This window comes from Rhinolophus ferrumequinum, chromosome 22, assembly GCF_004115265.2.
Source record: "Rhinolophus ferrumequinum isolate MPI-CBG mRhiFer1 chromosome 22, mRhiFer1_v1.p, whole genome shotgun sequence".
NCBI classification, from domain to species: Eukaryota; Metazoa; Chordata; class Mammalia; order Chiroptera; family Rhinolophidae; genus Rhinolophus; species Rhinolophus ferrumequinum.
The window spans coordinates 35,551,203-35,565,979 of record NC_046305.1 but is presented as its reverse complement, the minus strand read 5'-3'; the positions used below and the strand labels follow the sequence as shown (position 1 = coordinate 35,565,979).

Here is a 14,777-nt window from a genome sequence, read left to right as displayed (position 1 = left end):
AGGATAGGTGAATATAATAATTTGAGAGCTTATTTTTAAAGAAAACGAAAGGGAAGTACAACAGGTCATAATGTACCAAAATAAACAGATTTTTAAAAGAATTTGCGAAGCATGTAATGACAGCTACTATTAAGTAATTTTTTGGTAATTCTGACTGAAGATAAAATTTAGAATAAGAAAATGGTTTCTCAGACTTGACACTATTAAGCATTTGAAATCATGAAAAGAAATGATGGGATAAAAGACTAAAAAAAATTAGGGGGAAAAAGATTCAGAAAATGAAAGGATTTCATAAAGGATGGGATAATTGGTTGTTTTCTATATTTACAAAAGACGAGCATAATAAAATGTTTAGAAATGAAGCACTTCAGGTTAAGAAAATTTCTTAAACACAGACATAATGAATGATAAAACTTCACTTTGAGGTGCTTGTAGAGAATCAACCCATGAGAACTTCCAGAAGAGAACAGATAGCTTTACTTGATGACTTTTAGTACTAACAGGATTGTGTATATGTATATAGGGGGAGAAGTAAGTGAGGGATGAATGGAAGAGGAAATGGGAAGGAGAAAGGGAGATTTTCACAGATTTACTAAGAAGACTTACTTCATGGTTAATAGAATAAAAGATTCCACAAGAATGTGGTTTTAAAAAGGGTAAATTATATAAGCACCACAAAATAAACCCTACCTTGGAGTGGCTGGGATTCCTCTGTTTCTAGCTCTGTCACTTTCTCCCATTTTATCCATCCATGTGCCGCAATTAAAGCGATTTCCTCCATAAACAAATCCTGTTTCTTCATTAACCCCTGCGGTTATATTAAAACCTAAACAAAATAAAATATTTATAAAATTTAAAAGGAATATAATAAACCAAGACAACCATTCTGGAGAGCAATTTGATAATACCTTAAAAAGCTGAAGATGTGCATATTCTACCACATGGTAACTTACTTTCATAGATACACACTCTAGAGAAACCCTTACCTATGTATGTGCACATGGAGACACATACAAAGATATTATTGCAACACTGCTTGTATTAGCAAGAAAGTAACTGCCGAGTAGAGGAATGGATAAACACTGTGGTTTATTCATACAATGGAAAACTCTTTATACCACTTAAAATTAATGAACTGGATTTACATGAATCAAGATGGATAAGTCCCCCAAACAAAATGAGTACATAAATTGCAAAAGGATATGTATAAGATAACTTTTCCGTAAAAGTATATATATATTATATATAATATATATAAATATGTATAAAATACATAAACATATTTTATATGTTATATATTACTGTATATATATAAATATATATATAAAAGTATATGTATATTAAAAGTATACAAACACACACGCAACCATGTATGTTTTTATGGCTATGACTTATATGATTTCATAAGACATACAATTTAAAAACAAAATATTTATAAGTAGTCTATACACATTATATTACAGTACCTAAAATAATATATTGAATATATACTACATAATATACTGAATATATACTATATGTATCATGTAATTTACACATACTCAAACATACATAAGCACATAAAGTACAAAAGCATACATGGAAATAAAAACCCTGATTATAATTCTGGAGAGGGAGGGAAGAGAAAGAGATAGAGATAAAGCTTAAGCTATGTTGGTAATGGTTTATTTCTTTTCAAAACAAAAGAAAGATCTGAAGAAAATACGGCCAAACGTTAATATCTGTCTAATTTCAGTTCTAGGTTCAATGTGTAATTTATGTTATTTTCTGTTACATTGAAACATTTTATAATTAATATTTAAAATAATTCAGGGGTATCACAAAAAATGTTCTTTAAAATATGAAATCTATTTCTTTTTCATTCTCTTAGTAAGGATAAAAAAGTTAGTAGTGATTCTTACCAGCTCAGTTGGGTATAAAATTTGTATGTTGGCATTACAAACAATACATTAACTAAACGAGGTTTAATTACTGTTTAAAACAGAATTTATAACATACAAGAAGGAATTTATATTCCTGAGTATACACCGAATTTATCAGTCAGTTAGTTATCTGAAATACCTGGACTAGATCACTTAAAAAGTTTATCATTTATGTTAGAAATGATAGTGTTAAAAAAAGGAACAAAAAAATAGTTCAGAATCCTATTACCCTAGCAAAATTATTATACTTCAGTTATTTTATAAATAAAAATGGGAACAATATAATTCATCCCCAATGTTCTTGGGAGTGTTAAATGGGAATAACATAGGCAAAGTAGTAGCACAATGCCCAGCACATAGTAAACACTCAATTATTAGCGATTATTATTATGATTATAAATGCAACCAAATTAACCTTTCAAATTGGCTAACCAAAGATATAAAATTTTATCTTTCCTCTAGAAACTAAAACTAAACTAGTGAGATCAGGAACCGTGATAATCTTTTTTTCATAGTTATATTCTGACATTTTACACACAAATAAAATATTTGTCAAATAAATGAACAATTACAAGGTTTAATTTCACTTCATCAATAAATCTCTACTATACAAAATGACGTACCTTCATCCTTCATGTTTCGATCTATCTGTGGACCAGCATTCCTTTCTCGGAACTGTATGCCCTCCATGTGCCTTTGCATAGCTTCCTGTATTACTTCAAACAATGGCTGATCCTATTTGAGACATAATGGATGTAACTTCTGTTAGAAATTACATTTTTCTTATTTTCCCCCGAACCCTATTAATGAAGTTTTGTGAAAACATATTTTCCTTAGAGATACAAATGGGAATCAGGGGTACATCTGGGGAAAGCAGCAGCTTCTATACACCAAAAAATACAGTCGATCTTTGGCATATGAATATTTAAAATATTATAGTTCTGACAATTCACGTCAGTGACATGAAGTAATTTGTAATTTTGCTAACACATGAAAATGCATCCTGTGAGCTTCTATGGTTTCTGTTAGAGCGAACTGTTCAGCTAATAAGTGAATCAGCCTTATTATACAGAAACCTGAATTTTATATGGGCATTGCTGTTCTTACTCATCCAAATACATAGTAATGGAGCATATACTAAAGTGTTACTTTAGGTAACACTTTATTTGACAAGGGTTCTTTGAATACTTCATGATATAAACATTATGGGGACATAAACCTGTGCTGGCCCTGGGATAGTTTACAAGTTTCCCACAGTCATATACCAAACAAAGTATAACAAAGGCAGATCAGAAGTGGTGAAAGTACACTATCACTATACATTACTGTCTGGGAAAATATTACTAAAATATGTCTATTCATTCTGCACTGTTCATAAGATAAACTCTGAACTCCCCGGATTGGTAGTCAAGGCTCTCCACAACCTGGTTCACCCTTTCTACAATCTCTTACTACCCTACACGTAAGGTACTCTACACAAAAAGCCAAACTAGACTGAGCAGTATGTCCTAAACTGTGCTTCAATCCATGCTGAGATTTATTATTCACCTTTGATGTCTTCCCACATCTTCCCTCATCCCTGCTGAAATCCAACTCCCCTTTTAGTTCAGGTTCAGTTTATGTGAAATTTTAGCTACTTGCTAAAGTTCTCCCTAAGACCCACCTACTAGATTAGCTCTCTCCCTCTTATAAGAGACTACATAGCACTTCCCACACACCTCTTTTTGCAATGACCATATTCCGTACACATCCTCTCTTCTACCATGTTGCAAGCTCTTTAAGCGAAGAGCTAGTCTTATCTCTGTAAACCCTCATGGTACCAGCAGATGCTAAATAAATAGCAATATTTGAAGAATTCTTAAGATTCAGATTTTTAACTGCAGGTATTTTTATAGTAGAAGCTAAAAGTCATTTTTCAGGAAAAGAAATGATTTTTACCACTGTGCCAGCAGGCAAAGGAGCAGAATCATCTGACGGATACATTCTGGAAACTGGACATTTGAGAATATCTAGGCCATTTGGCACCACTTTACAATAATCCTGAATACACTGCAGCCACCACCATACAGCATCCCGGCAGTTGTATCTGGCGTGAGTTCCTTCACCCAGGAGATTAGGAATGAGACCATGTCTCAGGGTACCAGCAAATGCTAAAATAATATTCCTAAAACAGAATTAGGTAGATCATTTGACATGAAAACAATCACTTAAAAAATTGAAGACAAACAGGTCACTTTTGATGACTATTATTTTTGGTGCATTTTTCTCTCCTTCTTATTGCTTTGTATTTTCTGTGGTCATAGTATAGAACAAGCACTGAATTAGAAGTCAGAACTTTGATCCTAGCCCTGGCTTTTTCTCTAACAATTTGTGTGACTTACCCTTCCTGAGACAGTTTTTTCATGTGTGGAGTTAGGTATATGACTGGGTGATTTTTAAGGTCCCTCAGAGCTCTAGATTGATTCTACTTTTGAAATCCTTGGTATTTCAAAATCTAAGTAACTAAGAACATGCACTCTATTATTTTAAATAGCAAATACCAAGAGCAAAGCAAACGTGTAGGAAAATAAATGAGTAAAAGCTGACCTTGAAAAACATGATTAATTTTCAAAAACTGGTAAAGGATACTTTATCTTTTAAAGTGTTAGTCTACTATCATATACCAAATGACAACTCTGTAAGATGGCATGGCATTCTAAAAAAAGAGTGAAATTAAGAAATAAAACTGAGGTTTAAATCCTAGTATTACCATCTGTATGCCTTGGAAAAGTCACTTAAAATGTCTATCTAGGCTTCAGTGCTTTTTGGCTAAACCATTTAGAAATTTAATTAATTCTATGTCTCAGTTTAATGCCCATCTCTTAAGTAATAGTGCAACAGGAAACTTCATTTTCTGTAGTACAAAAATGTTAGTATGGACAGTGACACTTCCAATTAATAAAAGGTCAGAGTGCTTGCAATCTTCACCATCCAGGACAATGTCCCGCACTTGAAAGTTGAACACAGACCTCTGACCATGAATACCTCCGCAGAGGGAGGAAGTAGAGCTCTCTGTGGCAGGGATAGCCATGCGTCCACCAAAATGGCTTTCCTACATGTCCCAAGATACGTGACAGCTGGTTGTGGCTAAATGACTAAATGGAACTGAGGTATGTTAAATACAAGGAAAAGGTGTATTTCCCCAGGGTTTTCTCTTTCCTCCCCAGTTGACTGGCAGAGTCAACTGGAGAGGACTCAAAGGCCCTGCAAGATGGCAGATCCTCACGATGAAGGAGACTGTATTCCTGAACCACTATGCAGAAAGCTGCCTCCTGAACACCCACACTGGACCAGAAGTAAGAAATAAATTTTGTTTGGGAAAAGCCATTAAAATGAAAGAGATTATACTTTACAGCAGCTAGCACTAATCTAGCAAATACATTATCCTCTGGGAATCATCTAGTACGGGTGGGCAAACTGGAAAGGGCCAGACAGTAAATATTTTGGGCTTTGATGGCCATGTATGGTCTCAGTTATCTATTCTTTTTCTTTTTTTAAAAAGGTAAAACCATTCTTTGCTCAAAGGTCATACAAAACAGGTGACAGGCCATAGTTTGCTGATTCCTAAACTAGACAGTCATATGTAAAATTAAGCAGAAATTTTTGATAGTACATAGAAGTGATAATTGGGAGTCCAGATAAGAATAAAAATAATAATGATTTAAAAAACTAACATCTATGGAATGCTTCACATGTGGCAGACACTGTTCTAGACACTTTAACTGTATTAGCTCATTTAATCCTCACAAAAACCCTGTAAGGTAACACTAGAACCATTGTACAGAGAGCACAAAGAGGATAAATAATTTGTCAGGTGGTAGTTTGGAACAAGGAGTAAACTTGTTTGGCAGTCTGGCCCAGATCCCAATTTATAACCACTACACTCTGCTGAATCCTGAATCCATTTCCTAGTTAGTCACAATCATTTGGGGGCATTTGGGGAAGAAGCAAAAAACCTCCCAAATTTCCAAAGCCCCATATATAATTCAGTAAGAAAAGGTCTTATTATAGTAGGTTAGCAGGAAGAATATAATACGTTTCAGATGCCCACTTAGAAATTTTCAAATTTAAAAGGACCAAAAATAAAACTTATTATTTCAAGAGGCAAACTTCAGTTATTTTTCTGATGACATTGAAACAAGGTATCCTAAAAATGCTTTTTTTTTTGCTAAGTTTTAACCTGTAGAGCAGTGTGGTTAAACTTAACCATGAGCTGTTGACAATCTCTTGGAGCCCTTGAGAAATCCGTTTTTCACCTCCCAAACCTGCTCTCTCCACACCCAGGTTTGGATTCAGGAGGTCCAACATAGGGAACATGAATATGCACTTTTTTCTAACAAGCGCTCAGACGATGGCGACTGTGGGTGTGAACACACTTTGAGTGGCACTGCTGTGGAGCTTTTCTTTTCTACCCCTGATAAATTCATTCACATTATTGTGACACAAGAAAACACCATTTTCTAGAAAACATAAAACTGGAGGTTATAAGGCCTGACAGCAGATAGAGGAAAACCTGATGTTACAGTTCTTTCTACAGGACTCAAAGAGCCAGCAATGACTTCATTCACTACAGAAGGACAAAAAATGGTAGGCTTTCAAATTCTACCTGAAAGTTCATCTGAGTTCTTATATTTAATTCAGGCATAGAAATTTTACTCTTTAGTGAGTGATGATAGTAACATGATTATACATTTTTTAGTTTTAGTGAAATAAATTAGCTAATGCTGAAAATAACCTGACCTGTAACATGAGGGACTGGAACCTAGTAACTTCAAAGATTACCACTCCTTTGAAATTCTATGATCCTACTAAATGAACAAGCAAAAAAATAAAATAAAATAAACACCTACAGAAAATGTACCTCTCAAATGTTGAGAATAGATGGATAAGTTTGAAGAGCACGTGAAAAACATTCAAATATAAACTTGAATTGTACCTTTTAGAGATCTCCTACCTGGCTTCTAAATAGCGTCCAGTAATCAGGAGCAGACCTCTAAACGCAATAAAAGTGTCCCTTCCCCAGCAGCGGAAAATGCCAGAAGAAAAATGAGGTAAGCCTAACAGGAAACACAAGAAAGTAATATATTAATCTTAATAATACACATTAGCCTATGAACTCCACTACTATAGACCAGTCACTCGAAACCTGGCGACCAGGATGACCTATTGGTAGTCTGCAAACCGTCTAAAATTATCTGCAAAATCTGCGTCTACACTTACGTAAACGTTTATGTGATGGAGGTTCCATATACTTATCAAATTCTTAAAGGAATGTATGGACCCAAAAGAGATTCGGAACCCAGGGCTAGAGAGGGATACTTATCTGAATTGATTTGAATGAGTGAGTCTTTAAACACAGAAAAACTTTCTTTTAATAAATTAAAGTCACACAGCAAATAGTTAACACATAAACACAAATATCACTTAATGTGATATTATTGATATATGTGAAAAGATGCTACCTGCAACTGAAAGGCAACAAATTAATCTAAATATGAAATGATTAGCTTAATGATACATATTACACATGTTTAGTCATCTATCACTCTAGAGGCAAACTTTATTACTAACTTTCCCATTAACTCAAAACAACTTAAAAGTGTTATGCTTTGTTAGCAGGAAACAGTTTTTACCAATGAAAAGAAGGATTTTAGATACCAAATAACTTGAACATTCTAGGTAATTGCAGCTTGTATGCATGAGATAAAATAGGGTGATGAATGGATAAAATCTTAAAGTTTACTTTTCGATTGAGCTTAGTTTCTTATAAAAACATGTAAAAAATACAACTGTTATCTGTACTTGTACTAAAAACAGTAATCACTAGGAAAGCAAAGGAAATTAGATTTCACTCAAAAAAAAGAACTATGCTAAAGCATAAACATAACAAATATTTCAGGAAGGTAAAACAGAACATAAATAAAATGAACACAGCATTCATTCCTAAGTATCTTCTAAGCAGTTAACACTATCTGACATGATCTTGTTTGTTTTCTGGTTTGTTGAAGGAATGACTCTCTCCCCAGTGGAAAATAAGAACCATAATAATAGAAACCTTCTCTGCCTTGTTTACCAAAGTATATTTATCACTGAAAATTATAACTGGTATATAATACATTATTATAAAAATTTACTGAATGAAGTAATAGGCTAATTATAAAAGGTAAATTGAGAGGTGAGAGAATCTGACTAAGATAGAAAATTTTGGCAATTCCTAAATGTACTTCACAATATAAGTTTCTGCTTGTTGGGTCTTTACCTTCGTGAAGATTAGACGTTATTTTCTTTTGTTAAGAAAGATCAGAACTATGGGGGGAGGAGGGTTGTCACTGTGTGAGGGACATAAATGATAAATGTCTAATTGTTACATTGTTTTGTGCACCTGAAACTAATACAAAAAATGTTATATATAAAAAAAGGAAGATCAGAACTAAAGATAACATTAGACATTTCTTCTATATTGTCTCCAAGATAATGGCATAACATTTCCCCAAACACTGTATATTTACACATGGTTGATATATATGGCTTGTCTATGGCTGATGATAATTTTGATGATGATGACAACAGCTATCATATATGCATATATAGGCGCTCTATGCCATACAGACTTCCTGGTACTTTAACTCATTTAACACCTTGTATGAAATATGAGTATGGATAGATTCAATGGTGAATTTTAGTTGGTATGTCCTAAAATACTGGCAGTTTATTAAAATCTGTAGCACTGATATGTAGAAATGTCTGTATTAACTTTTTTTTTTAAATCTTATTGGGGAATAGTGTGTTTTTCCAGGACCCATCAGCTCCAAGTCAAGTCGCTGTTTTCAGTCTAGTTGTAGAGGGCACAGCTCACTGGCCCATGTGGGAATTGAACTGGCTGCCTTGGTGTTACGAGCACTGCGCTCTAACCAACTGATTCAACTGGCCGGACCTTTATTAACTTTTTGACCTCTAAGAGTCAAACTTACAGATCACCTACCTTCTGAGTGATTTCTACCATTGTAAAATTATTATAAAAGATTTTTTTTGCAGTGACCGAAGGAAGGTATTTCTGTCCTGGTATTCATTTTAAAATGAACCAATCCTAAAAACCTATTTGCAAATTTTAGTATAGTCCTACATTTTGTTAGCATGGAGTATATAAAAACACTCCCTTGGGATTCTAGATGCAAATGTTAGAACTTTTATTTATATTCATTGCCTCATCTTTTCTAGTTTCTATTTTTGTTTTATACTATACCTGATAAGTAAGTATATCAGGTATCGTAACATATCAATATGTCATTTATGATATCAGTATATCTATTTTGGGAGTGCTTAACAACAGCAGTATATGTAATTAAAATGTTGAGGTTACTATTTTATATAATAGGCTTTGAAACCAAATTCTGCATATTAATTTTGTTTCCCACAATGGTCAAGTTCAGCTTTATGAGCATTTACATGGATTCATAAGGGAAAAGATAATTCCAGAAGGAGATCAAATAGTTGAGTGAAAAATCTAAAACAATTATATAATTAAAACATTCAGAGGGTTCATATGATCATTCTAAATGAAAAGTTAATTTTTTTTTTGAGTCATTAGGTCCCACTAAGTCTTTTTTCTAGGGCTGAGCAGATGTAAATTTAAGGGGAAACAGAGGACATCACATAGACAATACTGTTACTTTCATCCTGCAATTTGGTATTTTTCAGTTTAGGTTGGAAAGTTCTAAACTTCAATGACCTCAAATATTAAGGCTCTCTAGAAATAGCGTGAAATTCATTTAAAAGAAAACAAAAGTCTGTCTTTTAGCCTATTTCACTTAAAATAATTACTTGATTCAGGTTTTACTACTACTTGCAGGAAAGAATGCCAATAAATACAGTTGAAAGCATCAGATTGCAATTAGACATATAATAAAAAATTATTTAACATGTTTTATGCTTTGTAACTTATAGAAGACCTTTACGTGATCTCTTGGTAATTACAAGGTTGTGCTAATTTTTAAAAATTGGGAAAGAAGTATAATGGGAAAAGGGTAGTAAAACAAATATGATTTAAAAAATACAAAATGTCAAGAGTTGAAAAAAACAGAAAAACAAAGAAGTATTAATCAACCACAATAAAAAAATGCACATAAATAAATGTGCCTGTTGCACAGTAATAATTAAATAGTAAACATGGTTATTATATTCACTTACACGTTTTCACATTTTACATTTCACACACTTACACATTTTACGAATACCTGGATCGTAATTTCTTACCTGCAGCTAGGGACACACAACATTGCTCCTTTTCTTTTGTGATCTCATTTAGCCTGTATGGTATATCCATAAGTGAAGGTGAAAGAAGTGGGAGAGAAGAGAATTTTCCTACACCACACATTTGTATTGAACCCAGTGAAAGGTGTTTCACAAAGGTGGAACCATTCTGAACAAAGCTGTAATAAAGTGAGTTAAAATATTATTTGCAAAAACACAAAATTTTTTTATTATTTATTTAAAAAATATTATTGGAACAGGAACACTTGAGATCAACACTCTTAACAGATTAAGTGTATGATACAATATTGTTATTTATAGACACAATGTTTGTATAGATCTCTAAAAGTTACTCATCTTGCATAACTAAAATTTTATACTCATTGATTCAAAACTTTTTAGTATTATTTTACTTGATTTCTTTCCTTCAAATAATCTCTTTACACGAATGTATAACAATGGTAATATCAGTTAAAAATATTTTCAATTTGATTATACTTCAAAACTGCTTTCATTTCACCCAATATTCTAGCTAGTTGTAAGTCTGAGGCCTGTTGTGAAACAAATGGTAGGGGTGAAGTTTTGTTCATTCTGAAATTATGCCCAAATCAATATGGTGGCTCTTCACTGATACATTCTGATCTGTGGTTTCATTTTAAGGAAATTCATTCATTAAAGGCAAATTTCACTCATAATAATAGCAGAATATTTTTCTCTTAACTAATGAAAAACTGGAAAAAGAACTGTGATGTATATTCAAAAATTGTATCCACTAACTTAACAAGTCAATGAATAAATAGAAACAATGAAGAACAATTAAATATTCCCAACATTTTTTTAGCTTTATAAACAGATTTTAATATCTAAGTTTTTGTATTTTCCAGATTAAAGGATGCTAATAAACTTACTATGCACTTATAAATGTTTACATACAGCTGTATGAGTATGACAATTGTTCATGTTTTGGTCTTTTAAGACCATGTATAAACTAGTCTGTATGTGGTTTCTACATAAGCATGCTTATTCACTCAAGCTTTGTTGAATATACCTTGACATCTGCTTCCATGCTGTATCCAGAAGAGTGGTGTATGCACCAATTAATATAGCATCAAAGTAACATGGGATAAGATAACGTGGGATCTGCTTCAAGTAGAAGAACATAGCCTGCAACCATTTACCAACCTATTACAAAAATAATTTAAAAAGTTAATTTGGTGTGTTTACAGGTTAGGTATATTTTAAGAGGTAAACCCAAACATGCAACTCTACTAACTTGTCATCTATAAACTAGATATCCATTTATTAGAACTGAAAGATGATGAAGAAGAAAGGAAAATGTTTCAGGTTAGAAAACAATGTAAATATTATATATAACGTAGTAATAATAGTTCTTATTGTGCCCTTGTTTTCTCAAACTACAATATAGCTTTACTTACTTCAGCAATAGCTCCTGATCGTGAAATAAGCCGGCTACTGACATAGTCAATCATCCAATCACCAGATCTCAAGTTATCACAAAAGGGATGCCCCAAGTCATTCTTTGGTCTTATTTCTGCCAATACGGACATTAATCCTGAAAAATTCATAGAAATATGCTATATTATTGGTAGAGGCAATTTGTTCCCATTGCCTGGGCTGCTGTTAGTGTTTAATGATTTGGGGTGAACACACAGAGGTAGATACAGGGCTGCATGGTCCACAGTGGCACTTCGTCTGGTTGGAGAGAAGTGTGGGCAACACTGGCTTGAACCAAGATACAATAACTTACTGAAGGGGACTACTGTCACAATAGCTATGCAGAGCTTTCTAAGATTTCCGTCTTCTGAGACTGATCTTGTTCTTGTAGATTTTAATGTTATACTATTCAAAGACAACTGGTATGGTTTCTCTGCCCTAAGGTATCTGGGGGAAGAAAATTGATAAGCCTATGTTTTTTCATGTTGAAAAGTGATAGATTCATTAATATTCGGGCAAGATTTAAGGAAATCATAGAACCGGTTTCAGAGAGAGCAAGAGCAACTATGGTGATGATAAGAATAAAGCTTGGTTTGAAAAAATTTTTTGAAATGTAACAAGAGGTACCTGGAACTAAATAAAAGTATTGAAGTGAGGTATACAGACATATCTTTAAGTAATATTCAAATTGTAGCATTAAAATTCCTATGCATACATAGCAGATTCTGTGATTTCAACGAAAGAACAACAGTACTTCTTTCATCACTCAATATAGCATATTGTCCACCTTAAAAAATTATATAGGCTCCACTAATTCATTTCGACTAAATTTATTTATTTAGAATTTATTAGGTTGGTGCAAAAGTAATTGCGGTTTTTGCAATTTTTTTTTTTTAACCTTTTAAACTGCAATTACTTTTGCACCAACCTAATAATTAATTTGTGTATGTAACATATGTTTTTTTTTTTTTTTAACAGTACTTTATTGGGGAACAGTGAGTACTTCCAGGACTTTTGCAAGTCAAGTTGTTGTCTTCAATCTTAGCTGTGGAGGACGCAGCTCAGCCCCAGGTCCAGTTGCCGTTGTTCGTTGCAGGGGGCACAGCCCACCATCCCTTGCGGGAGTCGAACTGGCAACCTTGTGGTTGAGAGCCAGCGCTCCAACCAACTGAGCCATCTGGCACTGGCCCCTGTGGGAATTGAACGGGCAGCCTTCGGCGTTAGGAGCACAGAGCTCCAACCGCCTGAGCCACTGGGCCGGCCCTGTAGCATGTTTTAAGAAATTAAAAAATAAATACATAAGTTTGAAATATAGTTCTATTTCTCAAGGGGCTACAACTTTCTTTGGGAAACAAAGCTTAAGCCATAACAAGACAGTATAAAATAATGTTCTACATATCCTCTAACATTTTCAGGGAAGGTAAATATTGCTCAGTAAATGTTAGTTCCACTTGTGGAATAATAGAATGACATGATGGAGCAGTGTTTTAGAAAAGAGATTTGATAATGACCAACGGGATGGACTGATTTGTGGAAGAAGAAACAAGAAGTTAAAAAACTGGTTCGTTGGTTTTGTAGACAGTACTTAGTCTTAGAATAGAGTGATAATTGTGGACATAAAAAAGATCCAGTATACTAAAGAGAATACAGAAAAAAAATCCATAAATCATAACTACTGATTAAATATTGAAGATAAAAGGGGCAGTTCCAAAAACAGATTCCTGATTTCAACATGTCTGAATATGCATTATTACAAGAAGTAGGGAAGTAGAGAAGGGAATTTGTTTAGGGGATAGAAAGGTCAATGAAGTGGGTAAGTCTGATTCAATCTGAAGTTTCTATTAACAGCCTGCTGGAAATATTAAACGGTCAGAGGGAAAAGGGATTGGTAAAGTAAAAAATAAATCAGTTAAGTGCAATTATATTTAGAAAGGATGAGAAAAATCATCTTATAGAAGGAAAAGAAAGCTAGTGAAGATTTAGACTAAACTTTAAGAAAGACTAAGGCCAAAAAGAAATTCACAAAAATATAGTATTTGCAGTCAAGTAGAAGAAGTTCAACAGCTCAGAGTGAAAATGGAGTAGGTATCTGTTTAAGACTGGTAACATATACATTTCTTTATTACTCATAGCACAGAACATTTTGTGTTGAAAATGAGAAAGTTTTAGAAAAATATAAAATGTTATAAATACAAAAAGTCTCAAAAAAATCTACTGAGAGCTTCTTATGTGCTTGGTTTTGTAGAAGATATAAAAGCTGAAAAATAACAACCTTCCAAAAGGCAAACCTTCTTCTTCCTTAAGGTACAATCTACTTAGTGCAGTTTCAAAGCTAACAATTACCAAGCACTTACTATGAACTAAGATTGTCTAAGTATGTTACATGTATTAACTCATCTAATCCTAACAGTACACCAGTGGTAGATCTATTGCCGTCTCCATTTTACGGATGAGAAAACTGAGCCATGGAGAGTTTATTCCTTGGTTATATAGTTAGTCAGTGTAACTCAGAGAGTCTGGTTCTAAAGCCTATTTCTTACCCACAATAATAAAGATTCACAAAAAACATGCACTAATTACTAAAATAAGGCAATATATTCCAAGTGCCAAGTAAGAGGTACAGTAGATAAATGCAATAGGTGCCCAGAGGTCAAAGAAATTACTGTGAAAATCAATAGTTAAGGAAGGCTTTGTGGAAGATGTAAGGCTTGAATTGGCCTTTACAGACAGGTTAAATGGACAAAGAAGTAAGAAGGAGTTGAAAAGGAAGCATGATACGTGGGAAAACTATTATGAACCCGGAATACATGTGTGATAAATCAATTTCCTAGATAAAAATCTAAGAAAATATTATCAACCAGATGGATAAAGCTGATAAATATTTAGTTCCTATGTCCCATTTTACAACTACTCTAACTGCGTAATATATTACTGTAAGTTCTCTTTGTAGTATAAAACAAATATGAAAAAATATTTGAAGTTAGATGAAAAAGGAAGATAAATGTATTACACTTATAATCTAGTCCCATTTGGGGCCCAAATGAGTTATCTCATTTAATCCTCAACAAAGGCTATGTATTAGGCAATATTATTCACATTTTATAGAGGTAG

General features: G+C 33.3%; 1 protein-coding gene across 5 annotated transcripts in view; it reads right to left on the bottom strand.

Annotated features, from left to right (window-relative positions):
- The window catches only part of AGL (amylo-alpha-1, 6-glucosidase, 4-alpha-glucanotransferase), a 61,647-nt gene that overhangs the window by 14,705 nt on the left and 32,165 nt on the right, over positions 1-14,777 (bottom strand). For all 5 annotated transcript variants that reach the window (XM_033092635.1, XM_033092634.1, XM_033092637.1 and 2 more), the window contains 7 exons: positions 11,648-11,784; positions 11,260-11,393; positions 10,215-10,390; positions 6,916-7,018; positions 3,861-4,086; positions 2,546-2,657; positions 691-826 (listed from right to left, as the gene is read on the bottom strand). In XM_033092635.1, the coding sequence (XP_032948526.1) occupies positions 691-826; positions 2,546-2,657; positions 3,861-4,086; positions 6,916-7,018; positions 10,215-10,390; positions 11,260-11,393; positions 11,648-11,784 (1,024 nt within the window). The remainder of the gene's footprint in view (positions 1-690; positions 827-2,545; positions 2,658-3,860; positions 4,087-6,915; positions 7,019-10,214; positions 10,391-11,259; positions 11,394-11,647; positions 11,785-14,777) is intronic.